The following is a 15,033-nucleotide window of genomic DNA, read 5'->3' as shown; positions in this document are numbered from 1 at the left end:
ATGATCTGTGGCCGTTACCACGCCGACCAGAGAGCCGCTGATTCAGTTATATTCCCTCATATAGTGTCGTTAGTAACCTGCTCGCAAACGTCTACTTTCTAATCCATTTAGTGAAAACAAACCTTTGAACGCTCACAGAAACAGTCTTGTACAATAAAATATATTACGTGCATCTTCATTCACAAATTCGACAGTTTATTTGAAGTCTGGATTTCATTTTTAAAAATTTCAGGTTTAATTACATTCAGAATTAAATCATTGAAGTGTGCAGCCATCCATCTACCTGTGTGTGTGTGTGTGTGTGTGTGTGTGTGTGTGTGTGTGTGTGTGTGTGTGTGTGTGTGTGTGTGTAAAATGTTAAATAACTATTATTTTAACATTTTAACACGTGCAGGAATCCTGCCAAGTGAAAAAAAGAGACTTTTTCAACTTAAAGAAAAAAACCCTGCGGCAGACAGGAAAGCTCACATTTTACCTGATTTGCACCAAAAACGAGATTCTTCCCTCTTTTTACTAAAACAAAAGAATAAAGTGGAAGAAATTCATGGCGTATTTTACTGTTGTTTAACTGGTCTGACCGCCTTCAGCTCAAAGTGGGCTGAATGAACAGTCTGCTGGTACAAAGTAAATCTCATTTAATTGACCTTCCTGTGTGTTCCTATGTTCACTCTGGTTACCGGTTCAGTTCACGGAACATTTCCTGCATTACAGGAACTTAAAAAGGAATCTGAAGCCCATTTGGATCAGAAAACAGCCAATAGTTTTCCGATCCTTCAGCAGGTTTCAGATCGTTGTCGTCACTCACAGTCCACTTTCTCCCTCCTGACAAACCCCACTGCAACATTTTCCAGGCTCTGGCTGTGTTTTTGGTTTCCAGGGTGCTTCAGTGTTTCTTCATGTGATTCCCTCCTCCCATGCTCGGCTCACACAAACTCTCTTTCTGCAGTTTTTCCATCACAGATCAAGTCAGCAGGTTTGATGCTGTATTTCTTTAATTTCTTTAATTGGATTAAGTCAGTGGGCTTTTTTTAAATGTTTGTGTGTGTGTGTGTGTGTGTGTGTGTGTGTGTGTGTGTGTGTGTGTGTGTGTGTGCACCACCAACTTGTGCTGTTATAGACAAGCTGATATCCAGCAAGTGAGATTCTTTCTCTATTTGATCATTCAGCCGCAAATGCAGAACATTTTAAATATCTTTTTTTTTTAATTACGTGAGAATAAAAAATATAATAAAATTGAAAATTAGAATTAAAGGCAATTTCATAAAAAAAATAAAAAATTAAGATAAGAAGAAACTATCAAAATCTCATGAGGACAATAAAGTGAATTGTTTGGTTGAGTATTGCTGAATGATGTGAGCTGAGCATGCAATAATATTTATCTTTCTTTCTTTCTTTGGTTTCAGCTGCAGCGTTTCACTTTGGTGCTTCTGCCATCTTGGTCTTGTTTTTGTTGCTTTTGTGCTCCTTGACTTCTGCCCTATAACAGTTTTAAATTAGTTTTTCACGCCTTTGGTAATTTATCACTATTCATCACAAAACTGTTCATTTTGGATTTTTTGTCAAATAACACAAGAAAACAACCACGATTTGACATAAAACACAACAATTAATTGTATAATTTGAGCTGAACAATTCTTCTCTCCCACATTAGTGGATCTCGCGTCACATTTCACCCAGATCGCCTTCGTAAACACATTTCTCACACTTGTACAAAGTGAAACAACACTTACACTTTTAAATCTTTGTGTATTTTGAGTCTTTTTGAGGTAAGACATCAGATTTGATGTGTGAGAGTTACAGTATTTCTACTGGGTTAGAATGTGAGAACGAGCCTATTTAACTGTCTGTGAAGGTCAAACAGCTTGTGTGTGAATTCATTTGTGAGATGAAACATTCATTTTGTTTTTCAAAATGAACTTATTCATTTGTTGATTCAGCATCAAAACCAATTTTTTGTTGAAATAAAGATGTGAAACACAATCTTACAGTATTTTGACATGCAGTGATTTAAACATATGATTTGTCTGTTGTGGTTGTCAATATTGTGATCCAATCACGCAGCCCCTACTTTAAATACAACACTAAAACAAATAGATACGTATATAAATGAAATGTGAATAAACCAATACATAAACATCCCTTAAATCTGTATTAAATCATTGTAAGTTTTCAGCTGATCACATGATCTCTCATATCTATTATTACTACTTTTCTCTGTGGAGTAGTGGACTGATAAAACCTTTGGAGTGACTGTGGGGTCGAAGGTCGACCGATCCACTCTACAACCACGAGAGGACAAGACGTGAAATATTTGCTTGAGTCACATGATAAGAATCTCCAGAAGTGTTTGTTGTGAGGTCTGTAGTGCTGCATTATGTAATAACCCCGCATTTTGTAATAATCTGCCGCATTTTGTAATAAACTTTGCTGATTTTTGTAATAACTTGTTATATAGTTATTACAAAATTGGGTGTTCCGGTTTATTTAAAGAATATTTTAGAATTTGGTGCATTATGTAATAAATTTTGCCCTTTATCTTGTACATATGTTTAACAACGAGAAAAAAATTAAGATTCCATTGGACTAGAATTATATGTCCCTCTTTACTTTTGCTCATGTCCTGCCAACACAGCAATGGTAGAACGCAGCTCGAAATCAGGTTGACCTTTATAGATCACCTGTCATTGTGGCTGGTAGATTTTTAAAGTTACTCGCCAATCAGTATTTCCTGCAGCCATTTCTATTTTCTTGAAGAAATGAAGCCAGATTGTGAGTGCCAGTGAGTGCATTTAAACATTTAACCTACATTTTGTAATAACTGTAGCAATATGTGACCTGTTATTACAAAATGTGGCAAAGTTTATTCGAAAATGCATTCAAAATGTTTACTACAAAATGCGTCAGATTATTACATAATGAGTAAAAAATGTATTACATTATGATATATTGCACCATTATTACATAATGAGGCGCTTACAAGGTATCTTCCATGGTTGAGTAATGTGATAAGTACACACCCACAACAGGCTGGAGGTGGTGACAAGGTCCAACAGAGTTTCTTTGTTGGGAAAAGTTCGTCCAGCTCAGTCAAATGAAATGTCTAAACTTATGTTGAAATCACTGAAAACAAAGAATCACTTGAATTAACTGTGAATTCTGATAAATGTGACATGAAGTTTAAAGCAGAGAACACCTGACACAGGAAAGTAGCTGTCAACAGGTAACGAAGAACACCATCTCATCAGGTCGAGTAATTATATCATCAAAGTCTACCGTGACCCCTGGACGACCCGGAGAGTCTATATCTACCGGCGTCATCAGGTGATCTGTTCCTGCCAAAAATCTTCTCGCGAGGACACGAGGATACTGAGTGACAGGATGCTCTGGCGGTCTTCCAGGATTCATAGAACCGTACTTACATACGCATCTTTTGTTCTATTTCATCTTTTCAGGGGAACACCCCTCAAGGCAGCCCATGATGCAGCCATGCCTCTAGTAGAATGGCAGTTTATGCCCTGAGGCACCGGGATGCTCAGTGCACGATAGGCATCCTGCATGACCTCCACTACCCAGTGAGAGAGTCTCTGTTTAGAAAGCGTGGACCCCCTTCTACAGCCTCCATGGCAGACGAAAAGTCTGTCTGTTGTTCGCAGGATAGCCGTTGGCTCCATGTACGCCTTAAGTGCCCGCACAGGGCACAACAGCGATGATGGCTCCCCCTTCCCCCCTGAGGAGCCCGGAAGACTGAAGGCAGCCAACTGGAGAGGCTGGTTCACATGATGAGGGGATAACCGCATGGGCAAATTGAAGGATTTGGCCTGAGACTCACCCCCAGAGCCATCCGCCTTCCAGCACAGACATGCCTTACTCACTGACAGAGCATGCAGCTCCCCCACACGTTTCAAGGCTGTCTTGAGAGACACCCACTTTAAATCAGCACGTCCCGGCGGCTCGAAGGGCGGCTGGGAAAGAGACTGAAGGACAACTTGCAAGTCTCATGATGGCAGCTTCTGGACCTGGCGTGGTCTGAGCCTCTGAGTCCCCTTCAGAAACTGCTTGACCAGATAATGTGATCCCACCGACTGGCCATCCACCTTGGCTGACTGGCTGAGATAGCAGCCAAATACACTCTGTGGGTGGAAGTAGTCCTGTTTCTGTCAGAAATGGACTGCAGGAAAAGCAGTATTGCAGCACAGGTATGAGGCTGGTCTCTTCCCTCAGAGAGAACCAGAGAGGGCAGTGGGTTGTTGCCTCCGAGGCAAAGAGGTCCACTGCTGCTCTGCCAAACGTGGCCCATGTCATGGTCACCACCTCTGGATGAAGTCTCCACTCCCCGGAAGGAGGCTTACGACAGGAGAGGAGATCCGCGGTAGTGTTCTCGAGACCAGGAACATGCATTGCCGGTGTGCCACCCGCAGACACGTCAGGGATCTAGTGCCGCCCTGGTGGTTGATGTGGTATACAGCTGAGGTATTGTCTGACTGGACGAGAACAGGCCGATCTTTTAGAACAGGGAGAAAGTGCATTAGTGCCAGGAATACAGCCTGAAGTTCCAACACATTTATGTGCTGCCGCTTCTGCTGGGTACTCCACAGGCCCCTGGCAGTCCTGGACTGCCACACTGCCCCCCAACCCACAAGAGAGGCGTCCGTCTCGACAACCTCTCGGCGGGAGGCTACCCTCCCCAAGGGTACACCTGACATTAAGTATGCTCTCTCCCTCCAGGGTCGGAAGGTAAGGAGGCACTGGGCAGACACTCTGACCACCTTGTGCCGGTGGCTGCTAGCGTCCAAATGCAGTCTGTTCATCCTTACCTGAAGGAGGCGCAGGGTAAGAAGCCCCAGTGGTACGGCCATGGATGCCGAGGCCAGCATGCCCATGAGCCGCAGGGTCAGGCCATACTACAGGAGGCTGCCGCACTGGAAACGCCGTGGAAGGATTAAATGAGGAATCCAGCACCAGCCCTAAATACCTTGCAACCTGGCCGGGTACGAGGTTGCTCTTGCTATAATTCACCTTGAGGCCCAGATTGCCCACGTGACTGAGGAGAGCCCCAGTGTCCCTCAACGCCTGCTCCTGTGTTGGGGAAATGACTCGCCAGTCGTCCAAATAGGGGAGTATCATTACCCTGCTGGTCTGTAACAGTGACAGAGCAGCTGCCACACACCAGGTAAATATATGTGGGGCCAGGGAGAACCCAAGCAGCTGAATCCTGAACTTATAAACCTTGTCCCTGAAAATAAAATGAAGGAACTGTCTGTGATTTCAGATCCACTATCACCAACCAGTCTCTGGTGAGACCGTTTGAAGAACGTCTGCCACACGCAGCATATGGAAGGGGAGAACTTTGAGAAACCGGTTCAGCCCCCTTAATCCAGGACTGGGCGAACTCCGCCCTCTTTCTTGGAGACAATAAAGTAAGTGGAGTAAAATCCGCTGAGGCAAGCCTCCGGGTTCACTAACTCGCTGGCACCCTTTCCAAGAAGGGTGGCCACCTCGTGAATTTGCACGAGGGATTTCACGGGATCTCTGACGACAGTGCGTTTAACCCGCTAGACACCACCCAGGGGTCTGTGGTCTACTCTCCCCAGCAGCGGGGTAGCTCCTGGCAAAAGAGTCGGACGACCGGTTCCTGAGGTTCAGGTTCAGGCGACTTGGTCCAGAACCCCTAGGCCCCTGAGCGTACGGACGCACTGCTGCACGGCGTTGCCGATTACATGGCACTGTGACCTGCAGGCCCCTGGACTTCCCGAGGCGAGCGAACGGTCAGCTGTGGGGGACCTGCCCACGCTGCTGCCAAATGTTTCTGCCAAGCCTGGCCAACCTGCACACTACGCTCCAAGGCCTGCAGTGCCACTGGCTGTCTGGCCCGGCACAACCGGAAGAGAACGTAGTGTTCTCCAGCATGGCTTGGATAGACTGGGACTGTGCCAGCCAGACCTGGCGACATGTTAAAGTTATCGTCGACATCAGCCTGTCCAACTCCCTGGTCATGAATGCGAATGTCTGCAGCGAGGCATCGCTGAGGGACTGGGCCGAAGGCCCCGCCCCGGAATGCTGCAAGATACTTGGCAGAGCCAGTACTAGGTGTGACAGCAAGTTACCCAGACGTCCCATACAGGCAGCAATGTCATAACCATGTTATAACGCTGCGGGTCAACAAATCGTCCGTCAATCTGCACTGCGGCTGGTGGCAGCGTTCATCTGGTCTCACGGCCTCATCCGGCGAAACTATCAGTGCTGCAATGGCAGGCTTAACTGGAGCTAGCTGTTTCAGCCGATAGCTGCCAGCATCGTGCCTGGCTGCCAGAGACCTGCCAGAGCCTGTGTGATGGGAGAGAACCCTCGAGTTTGGCCAGCATCTGGGCTTCATCCACCTCCAGGTGTACCCAGGCTGCACAGTGCCAGGGCTGGACACTGAGCCAGCAGAGAAGGTCCTACTCAAACTCTCTGAAAAGGCATGAGAAGCCCATGAGGCAACTTCATCCTGCCCATTCCCGCCAGCATCACCAAACAGGGTACAGGATGCTGCCGTGGACAGAGCATCCTCTTCCTCGAGGTGGGATGGCCCCGAGACGGGGTTATCCACGAAGTCTGGCGCCCTGGGTTCTGTGTGCAGGCCAAGCAAGATGGCCTTAATCTGCGCAAACTCGGTGGTGAGAGCATCCACCTTGTTAGCCAGAGCGTCGACCTTCCACGCCTTCCGCGGAGGATCGCCGGTCACCGTGGTGGCACGTTTAGCACCGCCGACAGCGCGCTCAGCACCGCCGACAGCGCGCTCAGCACCGCTCAGCACCGCTCAGCACCGCTCAGCACCGCTCAGCACCGCCGACAGCGCGCTCAGCACCGCTCAGCACCGCTCAGCACCGCTCAGCACCGCCGACAGCGCGCTCAGCACCGCTCAGCACCGCCGACAGCGCGCTCAGCACCGCCAGCGGCTCTAACTGAAGACATCAGGTCTATCGTGCCCTCTGCCTCAGCCAACCTGGAGAGTCGCAGAGCATAAGGCATAAAACTGCAGTTCATGCATGGATTATCGGAAGCCCCTCTTCTAGGTGGTCATGCCAAGACAAGCAGGACACCGATCATGACCGTCCTCTGCCTGAAGGGGGGGGGGGGGGGGGGGGGGGGGCATGCAGGAGACACACACGGCAGTCCATCCTTCTGTTGACGCAGCTTTAATCAAGCTACCACACAAATTATTATTAGTAACTAAGAAATATTATTAATCATCATTAATAATCTTAGTATCAATAATTATTATATTAACAATACAAGCAGTTATATTAATAACTATTATTAATTAGTTATTAATTTACACCACTGATAAGGAGGTGTGAGCGAGAAACCGAACACCGCCGTTTTTTGTGTGTTTTTTCTAGCGACAGCGGCTTCAATGTTGACTCAGGCCAGCGAGTCAGGAGTGATCAAACTATGTGCCCAGTGAATCTAACTGGAGCAACACCGACAAAACCCACAGGGCACACACTGCTGTTAGCGAGACGGAGAGAGAGCAGCGAACACAGCCGCTCAGCGTACAAGCTGCCCCAAACAGCCGGGAGGCCCGTGTCGGCCTTACACACCCACACACCAGCGAATCCACCGCTCAGGGTAACCGCAGCCCCGCGGCACAGCCTCGGACTCTGCTCAGCCTTGATGGCTTTGAGTTTGAACCAACAACATGTAACACCTGAACCATCACTCCTCCTCCTACATAACCTCTGATATGAAGATCTCACCTGGTCCACCTGGTTCTTCAGCCTCTGCCAGGTGAGATGATGGTAGAGTAGTGCTTTGTCTCCAGCCATTGGTTCATAATGAGTGTGTGTGTAGGAGGAAGATCACTATAACATTGTTCTTCTCTCCTTTTTATCCATTCATATTAAGTAGTTTTTTGTCCATGTCTTTATTTAATTTATTTTAAATTAAATAAACAAACTAAAATAATGTGAATACATCTCTTGTGTTTCAGGATTCTTTCTCCAGACACAGAAATGCTGGAATGGAAGCAGTGTAAACTTTGTAAAGACTGGCTGCATGTTGGTTGTTGTCCACCAACATCTGGACGAGTCATCCAGCTGTGGCTGTAACACCACGAATGAGAGCACAAGGTACTACAACAATAGTTATCAATTATCCAATAGATGTGTGTCGTATGGCAGAAAGGACTGAAGCACTTGGCTGAGATATTTATTCTGGACTCTTTGTGTTGGACGCTGTGTCTTTAAATGACATCACCACATTCCTAAAGGGTTTGAACCATCAACCGTTGTTTGATGATCACATTGTCAAAGTAAAACATCAACTGATTCTACATCTTGTCTCCAGTTGGCTGATTAATCTTGTTAAATGACAGGAACAATAATCAAAGTGTAACTTTGCTGCTGCTGCATCTTTTATTGGTTTAACAACAGATTTTAATCTGCAGGATGACTGAGGGGTTGAAGGGGGGAGATCCTGACTGGATTCTCCAGAGAGCTGATCAAGGTGAGTGAAACAAACTGTGCTGTTAGTGGTTCTATTCTCTAGTGAAGAATATGTGTTCTCTCTTTGCTCTTTGGCTTCAGATCTTCCATGATGATCTGATGGAGTCGAGGGTCTGTTCAGACAGAATGAAGCTCTGGAAGAGAGCGTCAGCATCACCTGCCCTCAAGCAGCAGCTCAAACTGAGGAAGCTGCTTTTCAGTGAGCAGCAGGTAAGAAAACATCTCATCAGTCAGTGAGACAGTCTTCACACAACAAAAGCTGGATTATTGACGGGTTGGTTAACCTATCAATATGCATCATGTCACTGTTTTTTAGATCATCGACATCCTGATGGCTGAAGGATCAAGCAGCTGGGGTCGGAGGTCATCATGGCCAGAGGGAGAACGTTCTCACACGCTTCCACAGGCCAACCCACCATACATCCTGGCTTCATCCACAGGCTTTATATAAAATAAAGTACACTGACATGATTTATGATGGTTTTATTCTTTTAAAGTTGTCATAGGTATTTGTTGAAGGTTTGTCATGGACATTTACTCCTTCCTGCTGAAGTAACTACAGTTACTCTCCGCTTCACACATTGTCACTGGATGAATGAAGGCAGATCAGTTTAGTATCTGACCTCTGACCCTGAGCTTCACTGAGGTTACAGCTGTAGTGACCTCTGACCTCTGACCCTGAGCTTCACTGAGGTTACATCTGACCTCTGACCCTGAGCCTCACTGAGGTTACAGCTGTAGTGACCTCTGACCTCTGACCCTGAGCTTCACTGAGGTTACAGCTGACCTCTGACCCTGAGCTTCACTGTGGTTACAGCTGTAGTGACCTCTGACCCTGAGCTTCACTGAGGTTACAGCTGACCTCTGACCTCTGACCCTGAGCTTCACTGAGGTTACAGCTGTAGTGTCTTGCTGAAATAACTTCATTATCATTCATGTTCACAACAAGTGTACACAGAATGAACTTCTGTTTGGCTCAGCAACAGTTTAGGATATAAAATGACTAAAAGGTGCAGTGATGTTAAATGTAAATATAACACAGAATATATACTTTGGCCATATATACAAGATAACCAGCCACAATACACACAACTCTCCCAGCAGGGATGTACAGTAACACTGCAGAGGACAGCAGTCCTGGAGAGATTCATCATTTCTTCATCTATTGCTTTTATTCCATCTTCATATCTCCTGACCAAGTCAGCGTTCTTCATGTACTGAAGCAAAGAAAGTTAAAGATGATTTTAGTTTCCTCAGTAGTCTTGGTGGGGATCGCTAAGCAGCATGCAGGATAGATAAGCTGAGATATAACTTCAGTGTTTGTCAGCAGTGTTCTTCCAAGCAGTGTCATGTCTCTTTGGAACCAGTTCTTCAAAAATTGTTTGCAGTTTAACATTTTTATGAACATTATTTCTTTCACTCGTGTCTGAACATTTAGAGATCCAGATTCAGTTTTTTTTCATTTTATTTTTTGATCAGGATGTTATACAGAGAAAGGTGAGAACAGTCATGGATTAGTGTGTATCGATTTTCCTTTAAGAAATCCTGATTGAGTATAAGAATAATAAGACAGTAGAACCTGTGAGGAGCGGACCCGGTAAGAGCTCCACCCTGTACTGGACACGTCACTGTGCAGGACACATATTTAACTGTTAACACTCCTTAATGAGGACGACCTGCCTGACCAGGACAACGGACTGGTTCTCCTGGTAAATTTCAAGCTGAGTGACACTAAAACGGCCAAAACACTTGTGCTGGACCCGATTATTAGAATATTCAGACGTTGTGGTGTCAGGAGATTAGTTTGAGATGTGAATAATCGCAGCTTCCCTGCAGTACGATGCTGCTCTGTGATGCTCTTCTCCGTCAGCTCCACCATGATTTCCGCATTATGTGTCTGCAGGCGCTGGTGATACATGATTGCATCCATACTAACTCTGGGTTCACTTCCTTAAAGTTCCTTAAAGTTCCTTAAAGTTCCTTAACGGAACGGAATGATCCTGAAACTATCTCCACTTCTGTTCACTGCCATTCTCCACTTTTCCTAAAGTACTTTATGCTTCACTTCAGGAGTTCTGAGCCTCTGGATCTTTATTTGCTTTTAAATTGTGATTGTTCAGACGAGGAGACGGAGGATCTCCTCACACAAGCGTCCAGTTGCTCTGGAGCATGAGCAGTCTGCGCCTACAGGTTGCGTGTTCGACCGCAGAGGGTCGGTGCCTAACGCACAGGGTGGATGAGGCTCCAGTCTGGTCCCACCAAGCAAAGTGGTTATAAAGGATTTATACACATTTTTTTTTTACATTTCATTGTATTTTGCATTAGAATGTTTCATTAAAATTGACTTTATGTTGGGATTGTAATCATTTTCAGTACAAACTGTTTGATCTTGTAAAAATATAGATTATTTTATTACATACACTGTAACTACAACAAACTGTGAAGTGTAAATTTAAAGGTTATTATAGTAATATTTTACCACTCTGGTCTACTCAGGATGAAACTGGACTGTATGTGGTCCCTGAAGTAAACTAAATCTTATTTAATAATTATTTTGTATACATCTTATATACATATGTATATATGTATTTATATTGTATACATCTTTGTATTGGTTCAGTTATGTGCTTTTAAATAACCATAAAATATTTGGTGTTTGGTTCGTTCAAGATCAACTGGTCCTACAATTTGTCCCGGTGACCCCGTCCCTGAAGAGAGGACGCCTGTCTTCAGGGGACACTTGCCCTTGGATTTTAAGGCGTCCCTACATTAGAGGTTTTACTGTATTGGATAAACCTACTTTTAACCTTGCTGCCAATACAGATGTAAGTATTTTATAATCTGTATTGGAGAATGTAATAGTTCTTTGTTTGCTCTATAATCATTTGTCTTTTCCTCATTTGGGTATTAATTTAATTCTGCCCTGTATTATTGTCGTCAATACTTTCTTTCCAGTAATACATTAATTACTGCCTCAGTTAACAAAGTTCTAATGTCTTCCTCGTGTTTGTAGATGTTTGTAGTGATTCCATCTGAGCCTGGAGATCAGTCAGAGGCTGTTTTTACGAGGATACCTTGAATTCTTAAACTTTCAAATCCTCGTTGTCACAAACATTCCTAAAGTTTTCATCATTTACAGGAATCAGATTCTTTATATCATTGAAAACTAATTCAGCAATTTGTTTAGAATAAGAAGATGTATACAGGTTGCTAAAAAATTATTCAAGATCTCCTTGGCTATACTTTTTGTATTCTTCCCCGTTCATCATGAGAATGTGAAATTTATGTTTTTTCTTGTCTGTGTGTTTTTTATATAACTTAGTACACTATGATGGTTTTTTCTCCCTCTTTAATCCACTTGGCTCTGGACCTTATAAATACTCTGAGCTGTATTCAGATAAAATCTACCTGGATGTACCTTCCAGTGTACTTCAGTGTGCTTCATAGAACTGAACATGACCCATGAAGCCATATGCAGTCATACACCAGGAGAGAGTGGCGGCATTTTGCCTTTTAAAAATGGCGGCAACCGTGTACAAGTATGTCGGCGCCTGTAACGCCGCCATCTTGATACCGCACTGGCGGGATTTCAATTCCGGCGAGTATGGTCGCGCTGTGCGATCATGTACTACCGCCTTCCACCGACAGTGGCGCTGCGGTCGCGCTTCTGAGCAAAATAGCGGCGACCGGCGGAAGCGCCCATGTTGTCGGCCATCTTGGATTCCCCACTGGCAGCCTCTCGATAATCTGGCTACCTTACTGGGAGAAGGTTACTTTACGTCACACTGTGCTAAAATGTTGTTTTCCACTCAGGGCATCATTTTCCAGTGAGTCCTGCCATCCAGCAGGTTCCTCTATCACCTTCATTAATTCTTTGCTTTGTGTGGTTCTGGGACGAACAGCACTGAGACGGAAAAGGTTCTGAAAGCAGCGTTGAGGAACACGTGAGGGACTTCTTTGTGCAGATTGTCCCATTGTCCTTTCTGAAGGGTGGACAGGAGGCTCCCCGACGGCCAGCACAAACCACAAGGCACTAATCATGTGAGAATGCAGTGATCAGACCCAGAACCCTCTCTGCTTCAGCAGGGTGCTCAAACACAAGTCCAGCACAGACCCAATAAACCACAGACGCTAAGCTCCAGGGGTTTCAGCCACACACTTTCAGACGGAAACTCTCGGGCAACTTTACGCCACCAAACTCCACAAATCATGAGAATATAAGTCGAGGCCTGACGCGTCAGAGCAGATTTTGTTCAGGAAAACTGAAATCTATGCAAGTAGATTAGAAACCGATTGTGACTTTACAAGTGGCCACACAAACCAACAAATTAGAAATACTTACATTACTTTAAGAATGTATTTTTACTCCTAATTCCACGCAATCTGGATGATTTTAACCCATTAAATTTTGAAATCACAATTTGTTGTTGAATATGATCATAGTTCGGATTAATATTCAAACATTTTGATCTGTAACCAAGACGTTTAATCTGTGACAAAAACTATTTATGTTAATCTATCTGATGTTTATTCAATTCAAAACACTCTTCTGTTTCTTCCCCCGACTCTACACCAGATGTGACACAGACCAGTATGTTTGTTTGTTTTGTGTCGTCACATGTATTGCTCATTTTAGACATATGAAAATGATATATTTGTAATATATTCTGGATCATTCTCATAAACAAACTCATAAATTACTCTAAAAGCCCCGATAGTGAACCAGAACAAGACTTTTAAAGACTGTAGGGCTCCTTCTTCCAGTACCACAGGCAGTAATGCAGCCCACAGCATGATGGTACCGCCACCATACCAGCAAAGCTGGACTATCTGATAGTTAGGTTGGTAGATGGGTAGGTAGGTAGGTAGATAGGTAGGTAGGTAGGTAGGTAGGTAGGTAGGTAGGTAGGTAGGTCAGTAAGTAGGTAGGTAGATAGGTAGGTAGGTAGGTAGGTAGGTAGGTAGGTAGGTAGGTAGGTCAGTAAGTAGGTAGGTAGATAGGTAGGTAGGTAGGTAGGTCAGTAAGTAGGTAGGTAGGTAGGTAGGTAGGTAGGTAGGTAGGTAGGTAGGTAGGTAGGTAGGTCAGTAAGTAGGTAGGTAGACAGGTAGGTAGTTAGGTAGGTAGGTAGGTAGGTAGGTAGGTAGGTAGGTAGGTAGGTAGGTCAGTAAGTAGGTAGACAGGTAGGTAGTTAGGTAGTTAGGTAGGTAGGTAGGTAGGTAGGTAGGTAGGTCAGTAAGTAGGTAGACAGGTAGGTAGTTAGGTAGGTAGGTAGGTAGGTAGGTAGGTAGGTAGGTAGGTAGGTAGGTAGGTAGGTAGGTAGGTAGGGTTTATCTTGGTTGGTCGGCTGTCTGACAGGGTAAATCAGTTCTTGATCTTGATCATTTCTTTTGGCCAACAGATGATGACAAAAGGATGAAATGCTTTGAGATCTGGATGATATTCCGACAGGTGGACATAGGTGCCCTCTCCTGTATTCAATCACTACATTATTACATTTCATCATACATCTTACACCATCACGCACTATTGAAAATGATGAGTAATAATACTTAAAGACATCAGAATTTCTTTCTTTTTTGATTTTGCTTTACGGATTTTTGAGGAGGAATAGTGGAGACATACATGCAGCACTCAATCATGGTTCCATCTCTTATGTGACGTATTTGACAGGATATTTACATTATTGGCTTTATAGCGTGTACAACTGATTCCATCCTTCGCAGGTTGCAGTGTGTGTGTGTGTGTGTGTGTGTGTGTGTGTGTGTGTGTGTGTGTGTGTGTGTGTGTGTGTGTGTGTGTGTGTGTACCTCCTCAGCCTCTCCTCGGTGCAGTCCCCGGGCTGCCAGTCCCGTCCTCAGCTCGTTCATGTCCACTCGTCCATCTTTGTTCAGGTCCAGCTGCTCGAACAGCTCCGCGTACCTCCTCTCGCGCTCCGGGTCCTGGTCCGGCACCGGGTCCGGTACCTGGTCCGGCACCGGGTGGTTTTCTCCGCGGTGTGAAGGGGCACAGGACCGCTGATCGTCCTCGCCCATGAGAAAGAGAGAGATCTGGGTGTCGGTGCTCCGTCGGTGTCGCAGCCGGACATAACAGAGTCCGCAGCGGGGGGCGAGACGGCCGCTCCTCCGCCCCGGGGGAACCGCAGCGGAACAACCGGGGAAGGATGGATGATGGACGGATGATGGCTGGATTAAAGGGCTGTGCTCAGATTATCTCCGAGTCAGTTTCATTCTCAGCGGAAATCCATCAGGTTTTAAAGTTTCCGTCAGAGGAGCAGCGCGTCAATCATTCTTCTTCTACCGCAAACAAACAACCGGACTCTCACAAACCCTGTCCCGTTCCCGGTCCCGGTCCCGGTCCGGTGCGTGTGTGGAGGAGTGCGTGTGAAATGCGGTCTCTTCCGCACGCTCCTAGCGGTGTGACGGCGTGCGGCTGTGCTGCAACTGCGCTTTAAACTAGAACGCCTGTTTACATCACGTATTACGGTAAAGCAGTGAGAAGCTTCATGGTGCGTTCATGTACACCATACCACCATAGTAATATACATAC

The 15,033-nt window shown here is 45.3% G+C and overlaps 1 protein-coding gene across 1 annotated transcript in view; it reads right to left on the bottom strand.

The window, feature by feature from the left end:
- Positions 1-14,411, bottom strand: part of LOC308125211 (mitochondrial adenyl nucleotide antiporter SLC25A23-like) — a gene marked incomplete at its 3' end in the record, with an annotated part of 34,591 nt that extends 20,180 nt beyond the window's left edge. The window contains exon 1 of the mRNA XM_080488773.1: positions 14,295-14,411. Within this exon, the coding sequence (XP_080344899.1) occupies positions 14,295-14,354 (60 nt within the window). The 5' untranslated portion in view covers positions 14,355-14,411. The remainder of the gene's footprint in view (positions 1-14,294) is intronic.
- Between the last annotated feature and the right edge of the window lie 622 nt (positions 14,412-15,033).

This window comes from Lipophrys pholis (genome assembly GCF_963383615.2).
Source record: "Lipophrys pholis genome assembly, chromosome: 19".
NCBI lineage: Eukaryota > Metazoa > Chordata > Actinopteri > Blenniiformes > Blenniidae > Lipophrys > Lipophrys pholis.
The sequence above is the reverse complement of the archived record's forward strand: the minus strand, read 5'-3'. Positions and strand labels throughout refer to the sequence as shown.